Source organism: Rhinopithecus roxellana, chromosome 1 (assembly GCF_007565055.1).
Source record: "Rhinopithecus roxellana isolate Shanxi Qingling chromosome 1, ASM756505v1, whole genome shotgun sequence".
Taxonomy (NCBI): domain Eukaryota; kingdom Metazoa; phylum Chordata; class Mammalia; order Primates; family Cercopithecidae; genus Rhinopithecus; species Rhinopithecus roxellana.
Window position 1 is genome coordinate 50,931,795 of NC_044549.1, and position 14,639 is coordinate 50,946,433.

Here is a 14,639-nt window from a genome sequence, read left to right on the forward strand (position 1 = left end):
CTCCCATCTCAGTCTCCCAAGTAACTGGGACTACAGACTCGTGCCACCACGCTTGGCTAATTTTTGTATTTTTTGTAGAGATGACGTCTCATTATGTTGCCCAGGCTGGTCTTGAACTCCTGAGCTCAAGCGATCCACCTACATCAGCCTCCAAAGTGCTGGGATTACAGGTGTGAGCCACTGCACTCAGCCCCCTAAATATTTTTTAAAAAAACTTTGTTAACATCTAAAAATTGAGTATTTCCCATAATCAAAATCAAATTTGTAGTTCTCTTGACAAACTGGAAGCTCAGGTCATCCTAGGCTCAAGTTCTCCCCATGGTGCCAAGTGGCTGGAGATGCGTGTGGGTTGGCTACCCCTTTAGATGAGGTAGCCGCTCCAGTTCCTCCCTATCCTCACCTTGCCACCTCTTTCACTGTAAACACGGGAGACAGGGCTTGGTAGCTACAGACATGAATATGAATGCTTACTCTACTACTTTCCAGCTGTGTCAACTTGGAGCAGTTACACAAGCCCTTGAGCTCCATTTATGTATCTATGAAAAAGGATGACTAGGAAAGTGAAACGATATGATGTGTGTGAAACTGCTTGGTACACTGCCCAGAACATGCCAGGACCTTGGTAAAGTATTTCTTCCCTCTAAGCTCTCACATACTCCTTTCCTCACTCAGTCTTGTCTTATCCCTTTCATCTTATCAAATCGCTCCTGATGAAAAAGTCAAGACTTTTTTACCATGGCTTACTCATTCTTTCATTCATTCCTCAAATATTTACTGAGGGTCTCCTCTGTCAGACAGTGTGTTAGACAGTGGCATATGAAGATGGCTCCTGATCTCATGAAACTTTTAGTTCAGTCGAAGAGACTGGCAATACACAAGGAAACAAACCAGTCAGTAAACAATTTCAATTTATGGTACATGTTATGAGAGAAAAGACTAGGTTGGGGTAACCCTGAATAACAAAAGTACTTAACTTTAGAAAGAGAGGTCAGGGGGCTGGGTGTGGTGGCTCAATCCTGTAATCCCAGCACTCTGGGAGGCCAAGGCGGGCAGATCACGAAGTCAGGAGATCGAGACCATCCTGTCTAACACAGTGAAAACCCGTCTCTACTAAAAATACAAAAAATTAGCCAGGCGTGGTGGCAAGCACCTGTAGTCCCAGCTACTCGGGAGGCTGAGGCAGGAGAATGGCGTGAACCCGGGAGATGGAGGTTGCAGTGAGCCAAGATCACGCCACTACACTCCAGCCTGGGTGACACAGCGAGACTCCACCTCAAAAAAAAAAAAAAAAAAAAAAAAAAAAAAAAAAAAAAAAAAAAAAACAGAGAGAGAGGTCAGGGAAAACCTCTGTGACAAGGTGACATTTAAGACAAGATTTGGGCTGGGTGGCACAGTAGCTAGTGCCTGTAATCCCAGTACTTTGGGAGGCCAAGGCGGGAGGATCACCTGAGGTCAGGAGTTCAAGACCAGCCTGGTCAACATGGTGAAACTCTGTCTCTATTAAAAATACAAGATTAGCTGGGCAGTGGTGGCGCATGTCTGTAATCCCAGCTACTTGGGAGGCTAAGGCAGAAGAATCGCTTGAACCTGAGAGGCAGAAGTTGCAGTGAGCCAACACTGTGCCACTGTACTCCAGCCTGGGTGACAAGAGCGAAACGCCTTTATAAAAAAAAAAAAAAAGAAAGAAAGATTTAAGGCTGAGGAGACAGCAGCCAGATAAATGTTTAGCGTTCCAGCAAAGAGAAATGTTCTGGCATATGGAAAGCCCTGAGAGGAACAAACTCCTAGGAACTGCTCTCAGGCCCATGGACAACCAGCATGGCCCAGGAACCTAAAGAGGGAGGTGGGATGGCCCTGCTGCAAGTCTGGATTTCTTTCTGAGTACAATGAGAATCCCTTCAAGGGTTTGTCCCCCGACCCAAAACCAGCTCTTCAGATTTCCCATACTATTTATATACACATACCACCCTGTCCACTCACATACCTACATATATACAATTTCCTATAACAAATATAGAATTTACATATAGAATATATATAAAGTTTATAAGACAGATCATATATTAGAGCATACCAAAAGATAATAGCAAAGATTATTAACTAAAAATAAAAAGGGTAGAAGGAACCTGCTTTAAAAAAGGTTTGCAAAAAGGTAAATAAATCCTGACCTGTGCGAAAAGGTAAATAAATCTTTTACTTAAGTATAAATCTTAGCTCATATGAATAGTTCTGAATTATTATTTTAGTTTTTTGAGACAGGGTCTTGCTCTGTGGCCCAGGCTGGAGTGCAGTGGCATGATCACAGCTCACTGCAGCCTCAACCTCTGGGGCTCAAGCAACCCTCCCACCAAAGCTTCCCAAGTAGCTGGGACTACAGGAATGCATCACCATGTCTGGCTAATTTTTTAGTTTTTTTTTGTAGAGATACAATCTCACTTTGTTGCCCAGGCTGGTCTCGAACTCTTGGGCTCAAGAGATAAGCCTTCTTCAGCCTCCATAAGTGCTGGGATTACAAGTGTGAGCCACCATACCCAGCCTAAACGGAAGATATTAATCCAAATATATCAACAATCACTTTATGAATTGATCCACATTCACAATGAAAAGACAGAATGTCAGCTGGGTAAAAAAACAAGACTCTTATGAAATTATACAGGAAGTAGGAAAAAAATGGGAAAAAATCAAGACCCCAATACATATTGCCTACAGGAGACCCATTTTATATATAAAGACACAGACAGATGCAAAATAAAGTGATGGAGTAGCTGACAGTGGTGCACATCTGTAGTCCCAAATACTTGAGAGGCTGAGGCAGAAGGATAGCTTGGGCTCAGGAGTTTGAAGTTGTAGTGCCCTACAATCCTGTCTATGAATAGTAAATGCACTCCAGCCTGGGCAACAGAGCAAGACTCTCCTAAAAAAAAAAAAAAAAAGGCCGGGTGCGGTGGCTTATGCCTGTAATCCCAGCACTTTGGGAGGCTGAGGAGGGCAGATCACAAGGTCAGGAGATCGAGAGCACGGTGAAACCACATCTCTACTAAAAATACAAAAAATTAGCCGGGCATGGTGGCGGGCGCCTGTAGTCCCAGCTACTCAGGTGGCTGAGACTGGGAGAATGGCGTGAACCCGGGAGGCGGAGCTTGTAGTGAGCCGAGATGGCGCCACTGCACTCCAGCCTGGGCGACAGAGCCAGACTGAGCCAGACTCTCGCAAAAAAAAAAAAAAAAGTTGGCCAGGCATGGTGGCTCACACCTGTAGTCCCAACACTTTGGGAGGCTGAGGCAGGCGGATTGCTTGAGCTCAGAAGTTTGAGACCTGCCTTGGCAACATGGTGAGATCCCATCTCTATTAAAAAAAAACAAAACAAAACAAATCGTGTGTGTGTGTGTGTGTGTGTGTGTGTGTGTGTGTGTGTGTGTGTGTATCCAGGCATGGTGGTATGCGCCTGCAGCCCCAACTACTTGGGAGGCGTAGATGAGAGGATGGCTTGAGCCTGTGAGGTAGAGGCTGCAGTGAGCTGTGTTCACGCCATTGCACTCCAGCCTGGGTGACAGAGCAAGACCCTGTCTCAAAAAAAAAAAAAAAGTGTCCAAACATAGAGAAAGTTATACCATGCTAGCAACCAACACTAATAAAAAGAAAGCTGGAGTAACTACAGTAATTTCAGACAAAGCAGACTTCAGAACAAGGAAAATAAAGATAAAGGGAAGTGGTACATAATAAGAAAGGGGTGGCTGGGCATGGTGACTCAAGCCTGTAATCCCAGCACTTTGGGATTACAAAATACTCAGCTGAGGCAGGAGTATCACTTGAGGTCAGGAGTTCAAGACCAGCCTGGGCAATACAGCAAGACCCTGTCTCAAAAATAAATAAAAAGAAAGCAAGCAACCAAGAAAGCAAGCAAGAAAGTGGTTAATTCTCCAAAAGACATAACAACAATATAAAACACATATGCAACTAACAAGAGAGCATCAAAGTGAGGCAAAAAAACTGATAAAATTGCAAGGAGAAAAACAAAAATCAACAGTTATAACTGGTTTTTTGATTCAGCTTGTTGAGATAACAATAAATCTTTGTCATCAATATATTATCCCTTCCTCCCAACTTTTTGCCTACAAGCTTGATACACCTACCTTCTCTTTGTTCAAAGAGGTGAAAACACTCAATGGGCCAGAGGCAGGTTCAGAGCCCTAGGGAAGACAACTTCCCATAAGTGAATATCGATTAGTTAATAACAATATTAATAATAATAGTTATTATATAATTAGTACACATTGAACATTATTATGTGTTAGGCACCATTCTAAGCACTTTATAAGCAATATCCCTTTGATTCTTCATAATAACTTCGTGAGGCAAATAACTACTATTATGTATATTTTCCAAATGAAGAAAGTGAGGCATTAAAATGTTAATTGACCAAGGTCAAAAAAGCTAAGTGGGGCACTGGATTTGACTTCAAGTAGGGGCCCTTGCTCTCAATCACAGTACTAAGATATGCGGCCTCTCAATTTGGAAGCAAATAAGTAATAAAATGGTACTTCATCTCAATAGTTTGAAACAACAGTTCAGGCTTTTGCTTTACATGTAAGTTGGTTAAATAAATGTAAGCATTTTTTATTTTTTTTTAAAGAATCGATGAAGTTGTATTGTATTTGATGCCTAAAAGGCACAACTCCTTAGTGAAACCCTTAGGAAGGTTTGTTTTTGGAAAGAGTTCAGGAAAGGCAGAGTTGCCTTTGGCAGATAGGTGGAACGAAGTGGGACTGGTGCAGGTACCTGAATGCGCTGAGGTGAGGCTACAGCAGAGTCGGTGGAGATTATCTGGATGCGTGGGGAGGGGCTGGTCATCCCTGGAGATTCCGGCCGAGAGGTCTGTGTACGTGTTACCTGTGGGCGAGAAGTGGGCTGGATCATAAGGGGGTTCAGAATGATGCTCAGAGGTGGCCTGAAGACCATGCCTCTTGCTTTCACTGTGGCCTGGAGTGATAAACTTGTATGGTTCTGAGGTTGGACCCAGAAGTATGACAAAGGAATCAATGAGATGTTGCTACAGGGTGTCCCCCAGAAAAATACAATCTTAAAACAGCTGTTCCTAACTGTTGGAAATGCAAGAAGAAACCAAAGGAATTTGCAATTCTGCTCTGCACACTTTAATAAAGTAAAAACCTACCAAAATAACATTTTAAAGATGATCTTTGAATGTTATCCCTGTCTCCAAAGCCACCTGTAAAACATTCCTTTAATATGATGGTTTCCCAAGAAAGGCTCTCACAACACAGCAGGGGATGACAAACAAAACCGACATTACACTGAAAACTACTGGGATTAGTACTTATAAAAGGGTTCTGGTAATTTCTCAGCCCCAATGGGATGGAGCTGGGAAAAGCCTGTCAGGACCACATGGTCTGAAATTTAGTCAATACTTATACCAAAGGCAAGGTTCAGGTGCTAGGTGGTCACCTGGATATTTGAAGTGGACAGATATATTTTTTCTTGATAGAAAGTGTATTGTGGCTGGCTGTGGCGGCTCACACCTAAAATCCCAGCACTTTGGGAGGCTGAGGCAGGAGGATCACTTGAGGTCAGGAGTTTGAGACCAGCCTGACCAACATGGTAAAACCCTGTCTCTACTAAAAATACAAAATTAGCCAGGCATGGTGGCGTATGCCTGTAATCCCAGCTACTAGGAAGGCTGAGACAGGAGAATTGCTTGAACCCGGGAGGCAGAGGTTGCAGTGAGCCAAGATCGCGCCACTGCACTCCAGCCTGGGCGACAAGAGTGAAACTCTGTCTCCAAAAAAAAAACAAAAAAGAAAAAAGAAAAAAAAAGAAAAAGGAAAAACCCCCAAAAACAAAAGCACAATAATCAATTGTATTTTTATATATTAGCAATGAGCAATCTGAAAATGAAATTAAGGAAGCAATCCCACTGACCACGCATCAAAAAGGATAATATATTTAGAAATAAAATAAATTTCACAAAAGAAATGCAAGATTTGAATACTGAAAACTACAAAATATTGCTATGAGAAATTTAAAACACCTAAATAGGCCGGGCACGGTGGCTCACGAGGTCAGGAGATCGAGACCATCCTGGCTAACACAGTGAAACCCTGTCTCTACCAAAAATACAAAAAATTAGTCAGGCGAGGTGGTGGGCGCCTATATCCCCAGCTACTAGGGAGGCTGAGGCAGGAGAATGGTGTGAACCTGGGAGGCAGAGCTTGCAGGGAGCTGACACTGCGCCACTGCACTCCAGCCTGGGCGACACAGCAAGATTCCGTAAAAAACAGAAACAAAAACAAAAACGCTAAATAAACAGAGAGACATTTGTGTTCATGGATTGTAAAACTTAATATTGTTAAGATGGTGATATTCCCCAAATTGATCTACAGATTCAATGTAATCCCTATCAAAATTTCAGGTGCTTTTTTGCATAAATTGACAAAATGATCCTAAAATATGGGAATGAATGTGACCTAGAATATTCAAAACAATCTTGAAAAAGAATGAAGTTGGAGGACTCACACTTCCTTATTTCAAAACTTATTTACAAAGCTACAGTAGTTAAAACCGTGTGGAATCCAGCAATCACACTTCTGGGTATTTACCCAAAAGATTTGAAATCAGTTTGTCGAAGAGATGTCTGCATTCCCATGTTCTTTGCAGCACTGTCTGTAATAGCCAAGTTACATAATCAACCAATATGTCCATCAATAGATGAATGAATAAAGAAAATGTGGTATATACACACAATGGAATACTATTCAGCCTTTAAAAAGAAGGAAATTCGGTCATTTCTGACAACACGGATGGAATTGGAGAACATTATGGTAATGAAATAGGCCAGGCACAGAAAGACAAATACCACATGTTCTCACTTAAATGCAGAATCTAAAAGAATCAAACTCATAAAACCAGAGTGAAATGGTAGTTACAGAGGCTGAGGGGCAGGGGGAATGGGAAGATGAAAGGTCAAAAGGTACAAAATCTCAGACAGGAGGAATACTTTTATTTTTTTTTTAGATCTATTGCACAGCATGGCGAATATAGTTAATAAAAGGCTAGTGTACATTTCAAAATTGCTAAGAGTAAATTTCAAATGTTCTCATGGCAAAAATAAGTATTTAAGGTGATGGATATGTTAATGAGCTTGATTTAATTTTTACACATTGTACTCATAGATCATAACATCACTTTGTACTGTAAATATATGCAATTATAAACTCCTTGTAACTTATTAAAAAATTGCAGTACTGGTATAAAGACAAGACATACAGACCAAAGGAATACAACAAAGAACGCAGAAATAAACTCTCATGTGTATGTTCAAATTTGAGAAAGGTGCCACAATAATTCAATAGGCAAAGAACAGTCTTTGACAAATGGTGATGGGACAAGTGGAAATCAAACGCAGGGGAACAAATCTGGACACCTACCTTGCACTATTACAAAAAAAAAAAAAAATCAAAATGGATCAAAGATCTACATGTAAGAGTTAAAACTATAAAACTCTCAGAAAACACAGGTGTAAATTTTTGTTAAGTTGAATTAGGTGATTCTTAGACGACACCAAAAGCGAAAGTAGCACAAGAAAAATTAGAAAATAATCATCAAAACTAGAAACTTTTTTTTTTTTTTTTGGGACAAGATCTCTTACTCTGTTACCTGTGCTGGAGTGCAGTATCACAATTATGGCTCACTGCGGCCTCATCCTCCTGGGCCCAAGCAATCCTCCCAACTCAGCTTCCTGAGTAGCTATGATGACAGGTGTGTGCCACCATGCCCGGCTAATTTAATTTATTTTGTTGTTTTGTTTCTGAGACAGAGTTTCACTCTTGTTGCCCAGGCTGGAGTGCAATGGTGCAATCTCGGCTCACTGCAACCTCTGCCTCCTGGGTTCAAGTGATTCTCCTGCCTCAGCCTCCCAAGTAGCTGAGATTAAAGGCATGAGCCACCACGCCCGGATAATGTTGTATCCTTAGTAGAGTCGGAGTTTCTTCATTTTGGTCAGGCTGGTCTCCAACTCCCGACCTCAGGTGATCCACCCGCCTCGGCCTCCCAAAGTGCTGGGATTACAGGCGTGAGCCACCGTGCCCGGCCGTAAAAAAATTTTTTTTTTTTTTGAGACAGGGACTCACTCCTGGATGCCCAGGCCAGAATGCAGGGGCATGATCTTGGTTCACTGCAGCCTCAACCTTCCAGGCTCAAGTGATCTACCCACCTCACGCCCCCAAGTAGCTTGGACTATGGGCGTGCACCACCTAATTTTAAATTTTTTTGCAGAGATGATGTCTCCCTATGTTGCCCAGGCTTGTCTCCAACTCCTGGTTAAAGTGATCCTTCCTCCTTGGCCTCCCAAAGTGTTGGGATTACAGGTGTGAGCCAGCATACCTGAACCCAAACTAATGAGTTTTGTGTTTCAAAAGACACCATCGAGAAAGTGAAAAGACCACCTATAAAATGGGGGGAAAAAAGTGCAAATCATGTATCATTACAACTTAATAACAAAAAGACAAAAATCCCAATTTAAAAATGGGCAAAGAGTTAAGACATTTCTCCTAGAAGATATACAAATGGCCAATAAGCACAGGAAAAGATGTTTAAAGGTCATTAGTTGTTAGGGAAATGCAAATCAAGACCACGATGAGATACCACTTCATATCCACTAGGATGGCTACAATGTAAAAGATAGACAATAACAAGTATTGGTGAAAATGTGGAGATGGGAACCTTCATACACTGCTGGTAGTAATGTAGAATGGTACAGTTACTTTGGAAAACAGTCTGGCTGTTCCTCAAAGTTAAACACAGAGTTGCCATGGGACCCATAATTTCACTCCTAGGTATACACTCAAGACAAAGAAAAACATATGTATACACAAAAGCTTGTATACAAATGTTCACAGCAGCATTAGTGATAACAGGTAAAAAGTAAAAACAACTCAAATATCTCTCAAATGACGAATGGATAAATAAAACATGGTATATCCATGTAATGGAATATTATTTGGCAATAAAAAGGAATGAAGTGCTGATACATGCTACAACATGGAAGAATCAGCCACAAAAGACCACCATATATCGCATGATTGTATTTATTTAAAATTCCAGAATGGGCAAATCCACGGAGACAGAAAGTAGATCAGTGGTTGCCCAGGTGATAGGGGAACGGGAGTAGCAAGAATAATTGTTAAGAGATGTGGGTTTTTTAGTGGGGGCATGATGAAAATATTCTGGATTTAGACAGTGGTGATGGTTGTATACGCTTGTGAATGTACTAAAACCCACTAAGCTGTCCATTTTTAAAAAATGAATTTTATGGTATGTGAATTATTATCTCAATTTGATAAAATATTATCAATTAATTCATTACTGGGCTATTAAATTTTTTTCTTTCATAAGCATACATTTTAACAACAACAAATTCACTACAATGAAGTCAACAGAATCGCACATTTTTACAGTGACTTTTAGCTTAAAAAATATGGATTAGCTCTCTCTTCACTAAGAAATAGGCAGGACAAGCACAACCATTTTATAGGAGGTATGGTGAGGCTCAGATCCTGCAAGGTATGTCTCCCAGGATCATGTACATATAATGGCTGGCTCTGTTTATTTGTAACTGAAAAGAAAAGGCTGGCCACTTTATCAGAGTATATTCATTGAATCCTTTAACAATGAACATTTAAATTTTTGGTTGAGTCTATTAGTTTGCAAGTTAATTCTGACAGTTTCAGATACATTTACGTGTTGCTTAAAGACAGGAATATGTTCTGAGAAATGTGTCATTAGGTCATTTCATCGTGTGAACACGATAGCGTGTACTTACACAAACCTAGATGGCATAACCTACTACACATCTAGGCTATGCGGTACGGCCTATTGCCCCTAGGCTACAAACTTGTACAGCATGTGACTGTGGTGAATACTATAGCCAACTGTAACACAATGCTAAGTATCTGTGTATCTAAACATAGAAAAGGTACAGTCAAAATGCAGTTATAATCTTATGGGACTATCTTCCTTCCTATAGGCACTCCGGCACTGACAGAAATGTCATTATATGGTTCACATTTGGTTTGTGACTAGATTGAGAATTCTTCACTGGCAGAATAATAGGCCAAATTTTGGCTCACGTCCTTACTTTACTTGCAAGAAGTTTTAAAGTCATCAGCATTATTGGAGTACCCACAGGCTATGGAATCTGACAGACCTGGACTTTGAAACTTGTACTATCACCTTAAATAAGTCATTTAAACCCCTAACCAGGCGCGGTGGCTCACGCCTGTAATCCCATCACTTTGGGAGGCCGAGGAGGGCAGATCACGAGGTCAGGAGATAGAGACCATCCTGGCTAACATGGTGAAACCCCGTCTCTACTAAAAATACAAAAAATTAGCTGGGCGTGGTGGCAGGCGCCTGTAGTCCCAGCTACTCGGGAGGCTGAGGCAGGAGAATGGTGTGAACCTGGGAGGCAGAGCTTGCAGCAAGCTGAGATCGCGCCACTGCACTCCAGCCTGGGGGACAGAGCGAGACTCTGTCTCAAAAAATAAATAAATATATAAATAAATCTTCTAATAGCGAATATGTGAAACTTCAAAATTTCCTCAAATTCAACATGGACATATTGTTACTACTTTATGGCACTGGTGTGAAAGTTAATGAATAATAAGTTAAACATTAGTTACCTTCAGCAAATGGTAACTGATACTTCATAAACCTTCTGAAAATTTTTCTAAACCTAAGTTATAAACACTACATAAGTGTCTTTAGTACACATAATACAATGTGCTAATGTGTCTCTCAAACAGAAAATTCTTTATATGTTATTTTAAAATATAATATTAAATCCAACCTCATATCATTTATAAAAATTAAAAAACACAGGTGCAAATCCTCATGACCGTGGATTAGGCAATGGTTTCTTAATATATTACACTTGAAACAAAAGCAACAACAACAAAATACATAAAATGGGTTTTACCAACATTAAAATCTTTTGTGCTTCAAGACAATTAAGAAAGTGAAAAAGAAAATGGATAGAATGGGAGAAAATAATTCTCAAATCATATATTTGATAAGGGACTTGTATTCAGAATACATATGAAGAACCCTTATAACTCAATGAGAAGAAGACAAAAACCAATTACAAATTATCAAAGGGGTTGAACAGACATTTCTCCAAAGAAGATATACAAAACGGCCAATAAGCACTTGAAAAAATATTCAACATCACTGGAAATACAAATCAAAACCACAATGAGATACCACTTCACGCCCACTAGGGATGGCTACAATAAAAAAGATGCAGGATAACAAATGTTAGCAAGGTTGAGGAAAAACCAGATCCTTCACATACAGCTGGTGGGAACATAAAATGGTGCAGTCACTTTGAAAAACACTCTGGCAGTTCCTCAAAAGTTTGAAAATAGTTACTATTTGACCAGCAATTCCACTTTTAGGTGTGTACACACACACACACACACACGCGCGCGCACGCGCAATGAAAACGTGTTCACAGAAAAACTGGTACACAATGTTCATAGCATTATTCCTAATAGCCAAAAAGTGAAAACACCCAAGTCCATTAAATGATGAATAGATAAAATGTGGTGTGTATCCATACAATGGCATATTATTTGGCAATAATCAAGTACTGGTACATGCTACAACATGGATAAGCCTTAAAGACATTACGCTAGGTAAAAGAAGCCAGTCACAAAAGACTATATATGATTCAATTTATATGAAATGTCCAGAACAAATACAAAAATAGAAAGCAAATTAGCAGTTGCCTAGGGCTGGGGGGTGACAGCTAAGGAGTGTGGGGTTTTTTTTGACAGGGTAATGAAGATGCTCTGGAATTAGGTATTAGTGATGGCTGCACAATATTGTAAATATACTAAAAGCCACAGAATTGTACACTTTAAATAGGTGAACTGCCAGCCTGGGCAACATAGTGAAATTTGGTCTCTAGTAAACAATTTTAAAAACTAGCTGGGTTTGATGGCGTGTGTCTGTGGTCTCAGCTGCTTAGGAGGCTGAGGTGGTAGACTCACTTGAGCCCGGAGAGTCGAAGCTGCAGTGAGCTATGATTGTGCAACTTCACTCCAGCCTGGGTGACAGAATGACAACCTATCTCAAAAAAACAAAAAAACAAAGAATTGTAAGGTATATGAATTATATCTTAATAGAGCTGTGATTTTTTCTTTTTTTTTTTTTAGAGACAAGGGTCTTGCTCTGTCACCCAGGCTGAAGTGGCACAATCATAGCTCAGTGCAGCCTGGAACTCCTGGGCTCAAGCGATCCTCCCATCTCGGTCTCCTGAGTAGCTGGGACTACAGGTACACTCCACCACAGCTGGCTACTTTTTTTTTTTTTTTTTTAAGAATGAATAGGCTGGGTGTGGTGGCTCACATCAGTAGTCACAGCACTTTGGGAGGCTGAGGCGGGTAGATCACATGAAGTCAAGAGATCGAGACCATCCTGGTCAACATGGTGAAACTCTGCCTCTACTAAAAATACAAAAATTATCTGGGCGTGGTGGCACGCACCTGTAGTCCCAGGTGCTCCGGAGGCTGAGGCAGGAGAATCGCTTAAACCCGGGAGGCAGAGGTTGCAGTGAGCTGAGATTGCACCACTGCACTCCAGCCTGGCAAGAGAGCGAGACTCTGTCTTAAAAAAAAGAATAAACAACAATAACAAATTCAATCCATGGTGTAAGGGGTTGGGGTAGAGGTCATCTTTAAGGAAGAGGGTGCAGGTAATGATTGGGAGAGGGGCATAAGGAGAGCTTCTAGGCTGCAGGAAATTTCTATTCTGTTCTTAACCTGGGTGGTGAGTACATGGAAATGTTTTCTCTGTGATAATTCATTGTGTTATAAACTGATGAATTTTAAACTTAGGTATGTTATACTACAATAAAAAGTGTTTTTTTTTTTTTTAAATCAGTGCACAGATGAGTGGATAAAAAACCAAAAATTTAAAAACACTATTCAAAAAGTATTTAACATATCTCAGAAACTTTTCTATGTCATTAAGACAAAGTGACAGTGGTCTATGCTTTACTTGAACCTGGTAAGCACTCACTCTGTGCCACGTTGGGGTTGTGTGCACAGGGCAACCAGATGTGGCCCTGCCTCTAAGCTGCTGTGGAGGACGAACAGCTACCGGAGAGCACAGGTTGGGTGCTGAGACTGCTATTCCTTGGCTTTGCTACCTTCCCTGAGCTACAGTTTAAACTCCCTGGATTTTGGCTTCCTCACCTGTTCAGCGATACACTTGCAAATTTTATTTATTCCCTTGATATGAGAAGCCCTAAAGACCCTTTACCTGAGAGGGGGCATGGGTCATATTGGCAATGGGCTCCCTGTAGACTCAGTAATAAATTTAGATTGAGTGAACAGCCCTGAGATTCAGTGAAAAGACGATTAACTCTGGAAGTGACAGGTTAATCAGAAAATGTTTGGGAACCCCTACTCCTGAAGCCATTAGAAAAAAGGTATGTTCTAGTGGCACCAGAGGCAGTTGAGACATGGTCTTGCATGAAGGCAAAGTGATGTTATGATGGACTGCTAAGAAATTATTGCAGGTATATGAATTTAGAGTCTGATAATTATGAACAGACATCAAGGCAGGAAACTTACTTTTTTTCCTGAAACATTTCTTTTTTTTGAGATGGCGTTTTGCTCGTCACCCAGGCGGCTCACTGCAACCTCCGCCTCGCAGGTTCAAGCGATTCTCCTGCCTCAGCCTCCCGAGCAGCTGGGATCACAGGCACCCACCACGATGTCCGGCTAATTTTTGTATTTTTAGTAGAGACGGGGCTTCACTACGTTGGCCAGGCTGGTGTCGAACTCCTGGCCTCAGGTGATCCGCCTGTCTTGGCCTCCCAAAGCACTAGGATTACGGATGTGAGCCACCATGCTTGGCCTTTTTTTCCAGAAATATTTTATTGAGACTCATCAGCACAGCAATAAAAGTCAGTTTGGTAAAAAGGAAATAAAAATATTAGATGCATTTCTGACTAGTTGAAGTATCTCCTTTCTATTTTTTCCTGCCTAGCACCTCAGTGCCTAACGTCAGTCTTGGCCTTTGCCTTACCCTATTTTCTACCCCTTTAAGCTGCTCAAGTTGCAAAGGATAGGATCACTTAGTTTACACTGTATAAATGCCAGACAACACCCAGGTGTGTGTTACACCTTGGTTAGGGCCACTTTACCTTGACAGGAAAACTGCCAGTTCAAAGGACTCAATTAAAACCATGGGCAAGCTCAGTGTGAAATGTCTTTAGACACAGGTCTTCCAAGGCATGGTCTCCAACTCATACTTAAAGGGTAAAATCATCTGTTCCATTTCACATCCTTTCTAAAGGTAACCATGCTTGCCGAACACAGAAATGTTTTACTGAACACTAAAGAGTTTAATAAAAGCCATGCTTCTCTGGCCAGCCTTTCCTGATACCCCTCAGGTTAATACAAATGCCCTCCTCTGGGCTCCCACAGTCCCTGCACCTTAGTACTGTCCACAGAGCACCAGGACATTTCCTATTTCTCTGTTTATTCCCAAGGCCAGGCACATATAAGGCCCACAATGAATGCTTAGTGAATGAACACTTAGGGAATGAATACCTT

General features: G+C 41.1%; 1 protein-coding gene across 15 annotated transcripts in view; it reads right to left on the reverse strand.

Annotated features, from left to right (window-relative positions):
• The window catches only part of NR2C2 (nuclear receptor subfamily 2 group C member 2), a 96,064-nt gene that overhangs the window by 33,961 nt on the left and 47,464 nt on the right, over positions 1 to 14,639 (reverse strand). For 11 of the 15 annotated variants that reach the window (XR_004060342.1, XM_030940068.1, XM_030937080.1 and 8 more), the window contains 2 exons: positions 4,780 to 4,890; positions 4,134 to 4,190 (listed from right to left, as the gene is read on the reverse strand). Coding sequence is in view for 13 of the 15 variants with exons in the window: in XM_030937080.1 (XP_030792940.1) it covers positions 4,134 to 4,190; positions 4,780 to 4,890 (168 nt within the window). In the remaining 2 variants the exon portion in view is untranslated. The remainder of the gene's footprint in view (positions 1 to 4,133; positions 4,191 to 4,779; positions 4,891 to 14,639) is intronic. The other 4 variants (XR_004060372.1, XM_030941077.1, XM_010381516.2 and 1 more) reach the window with 1 other exon arrangement.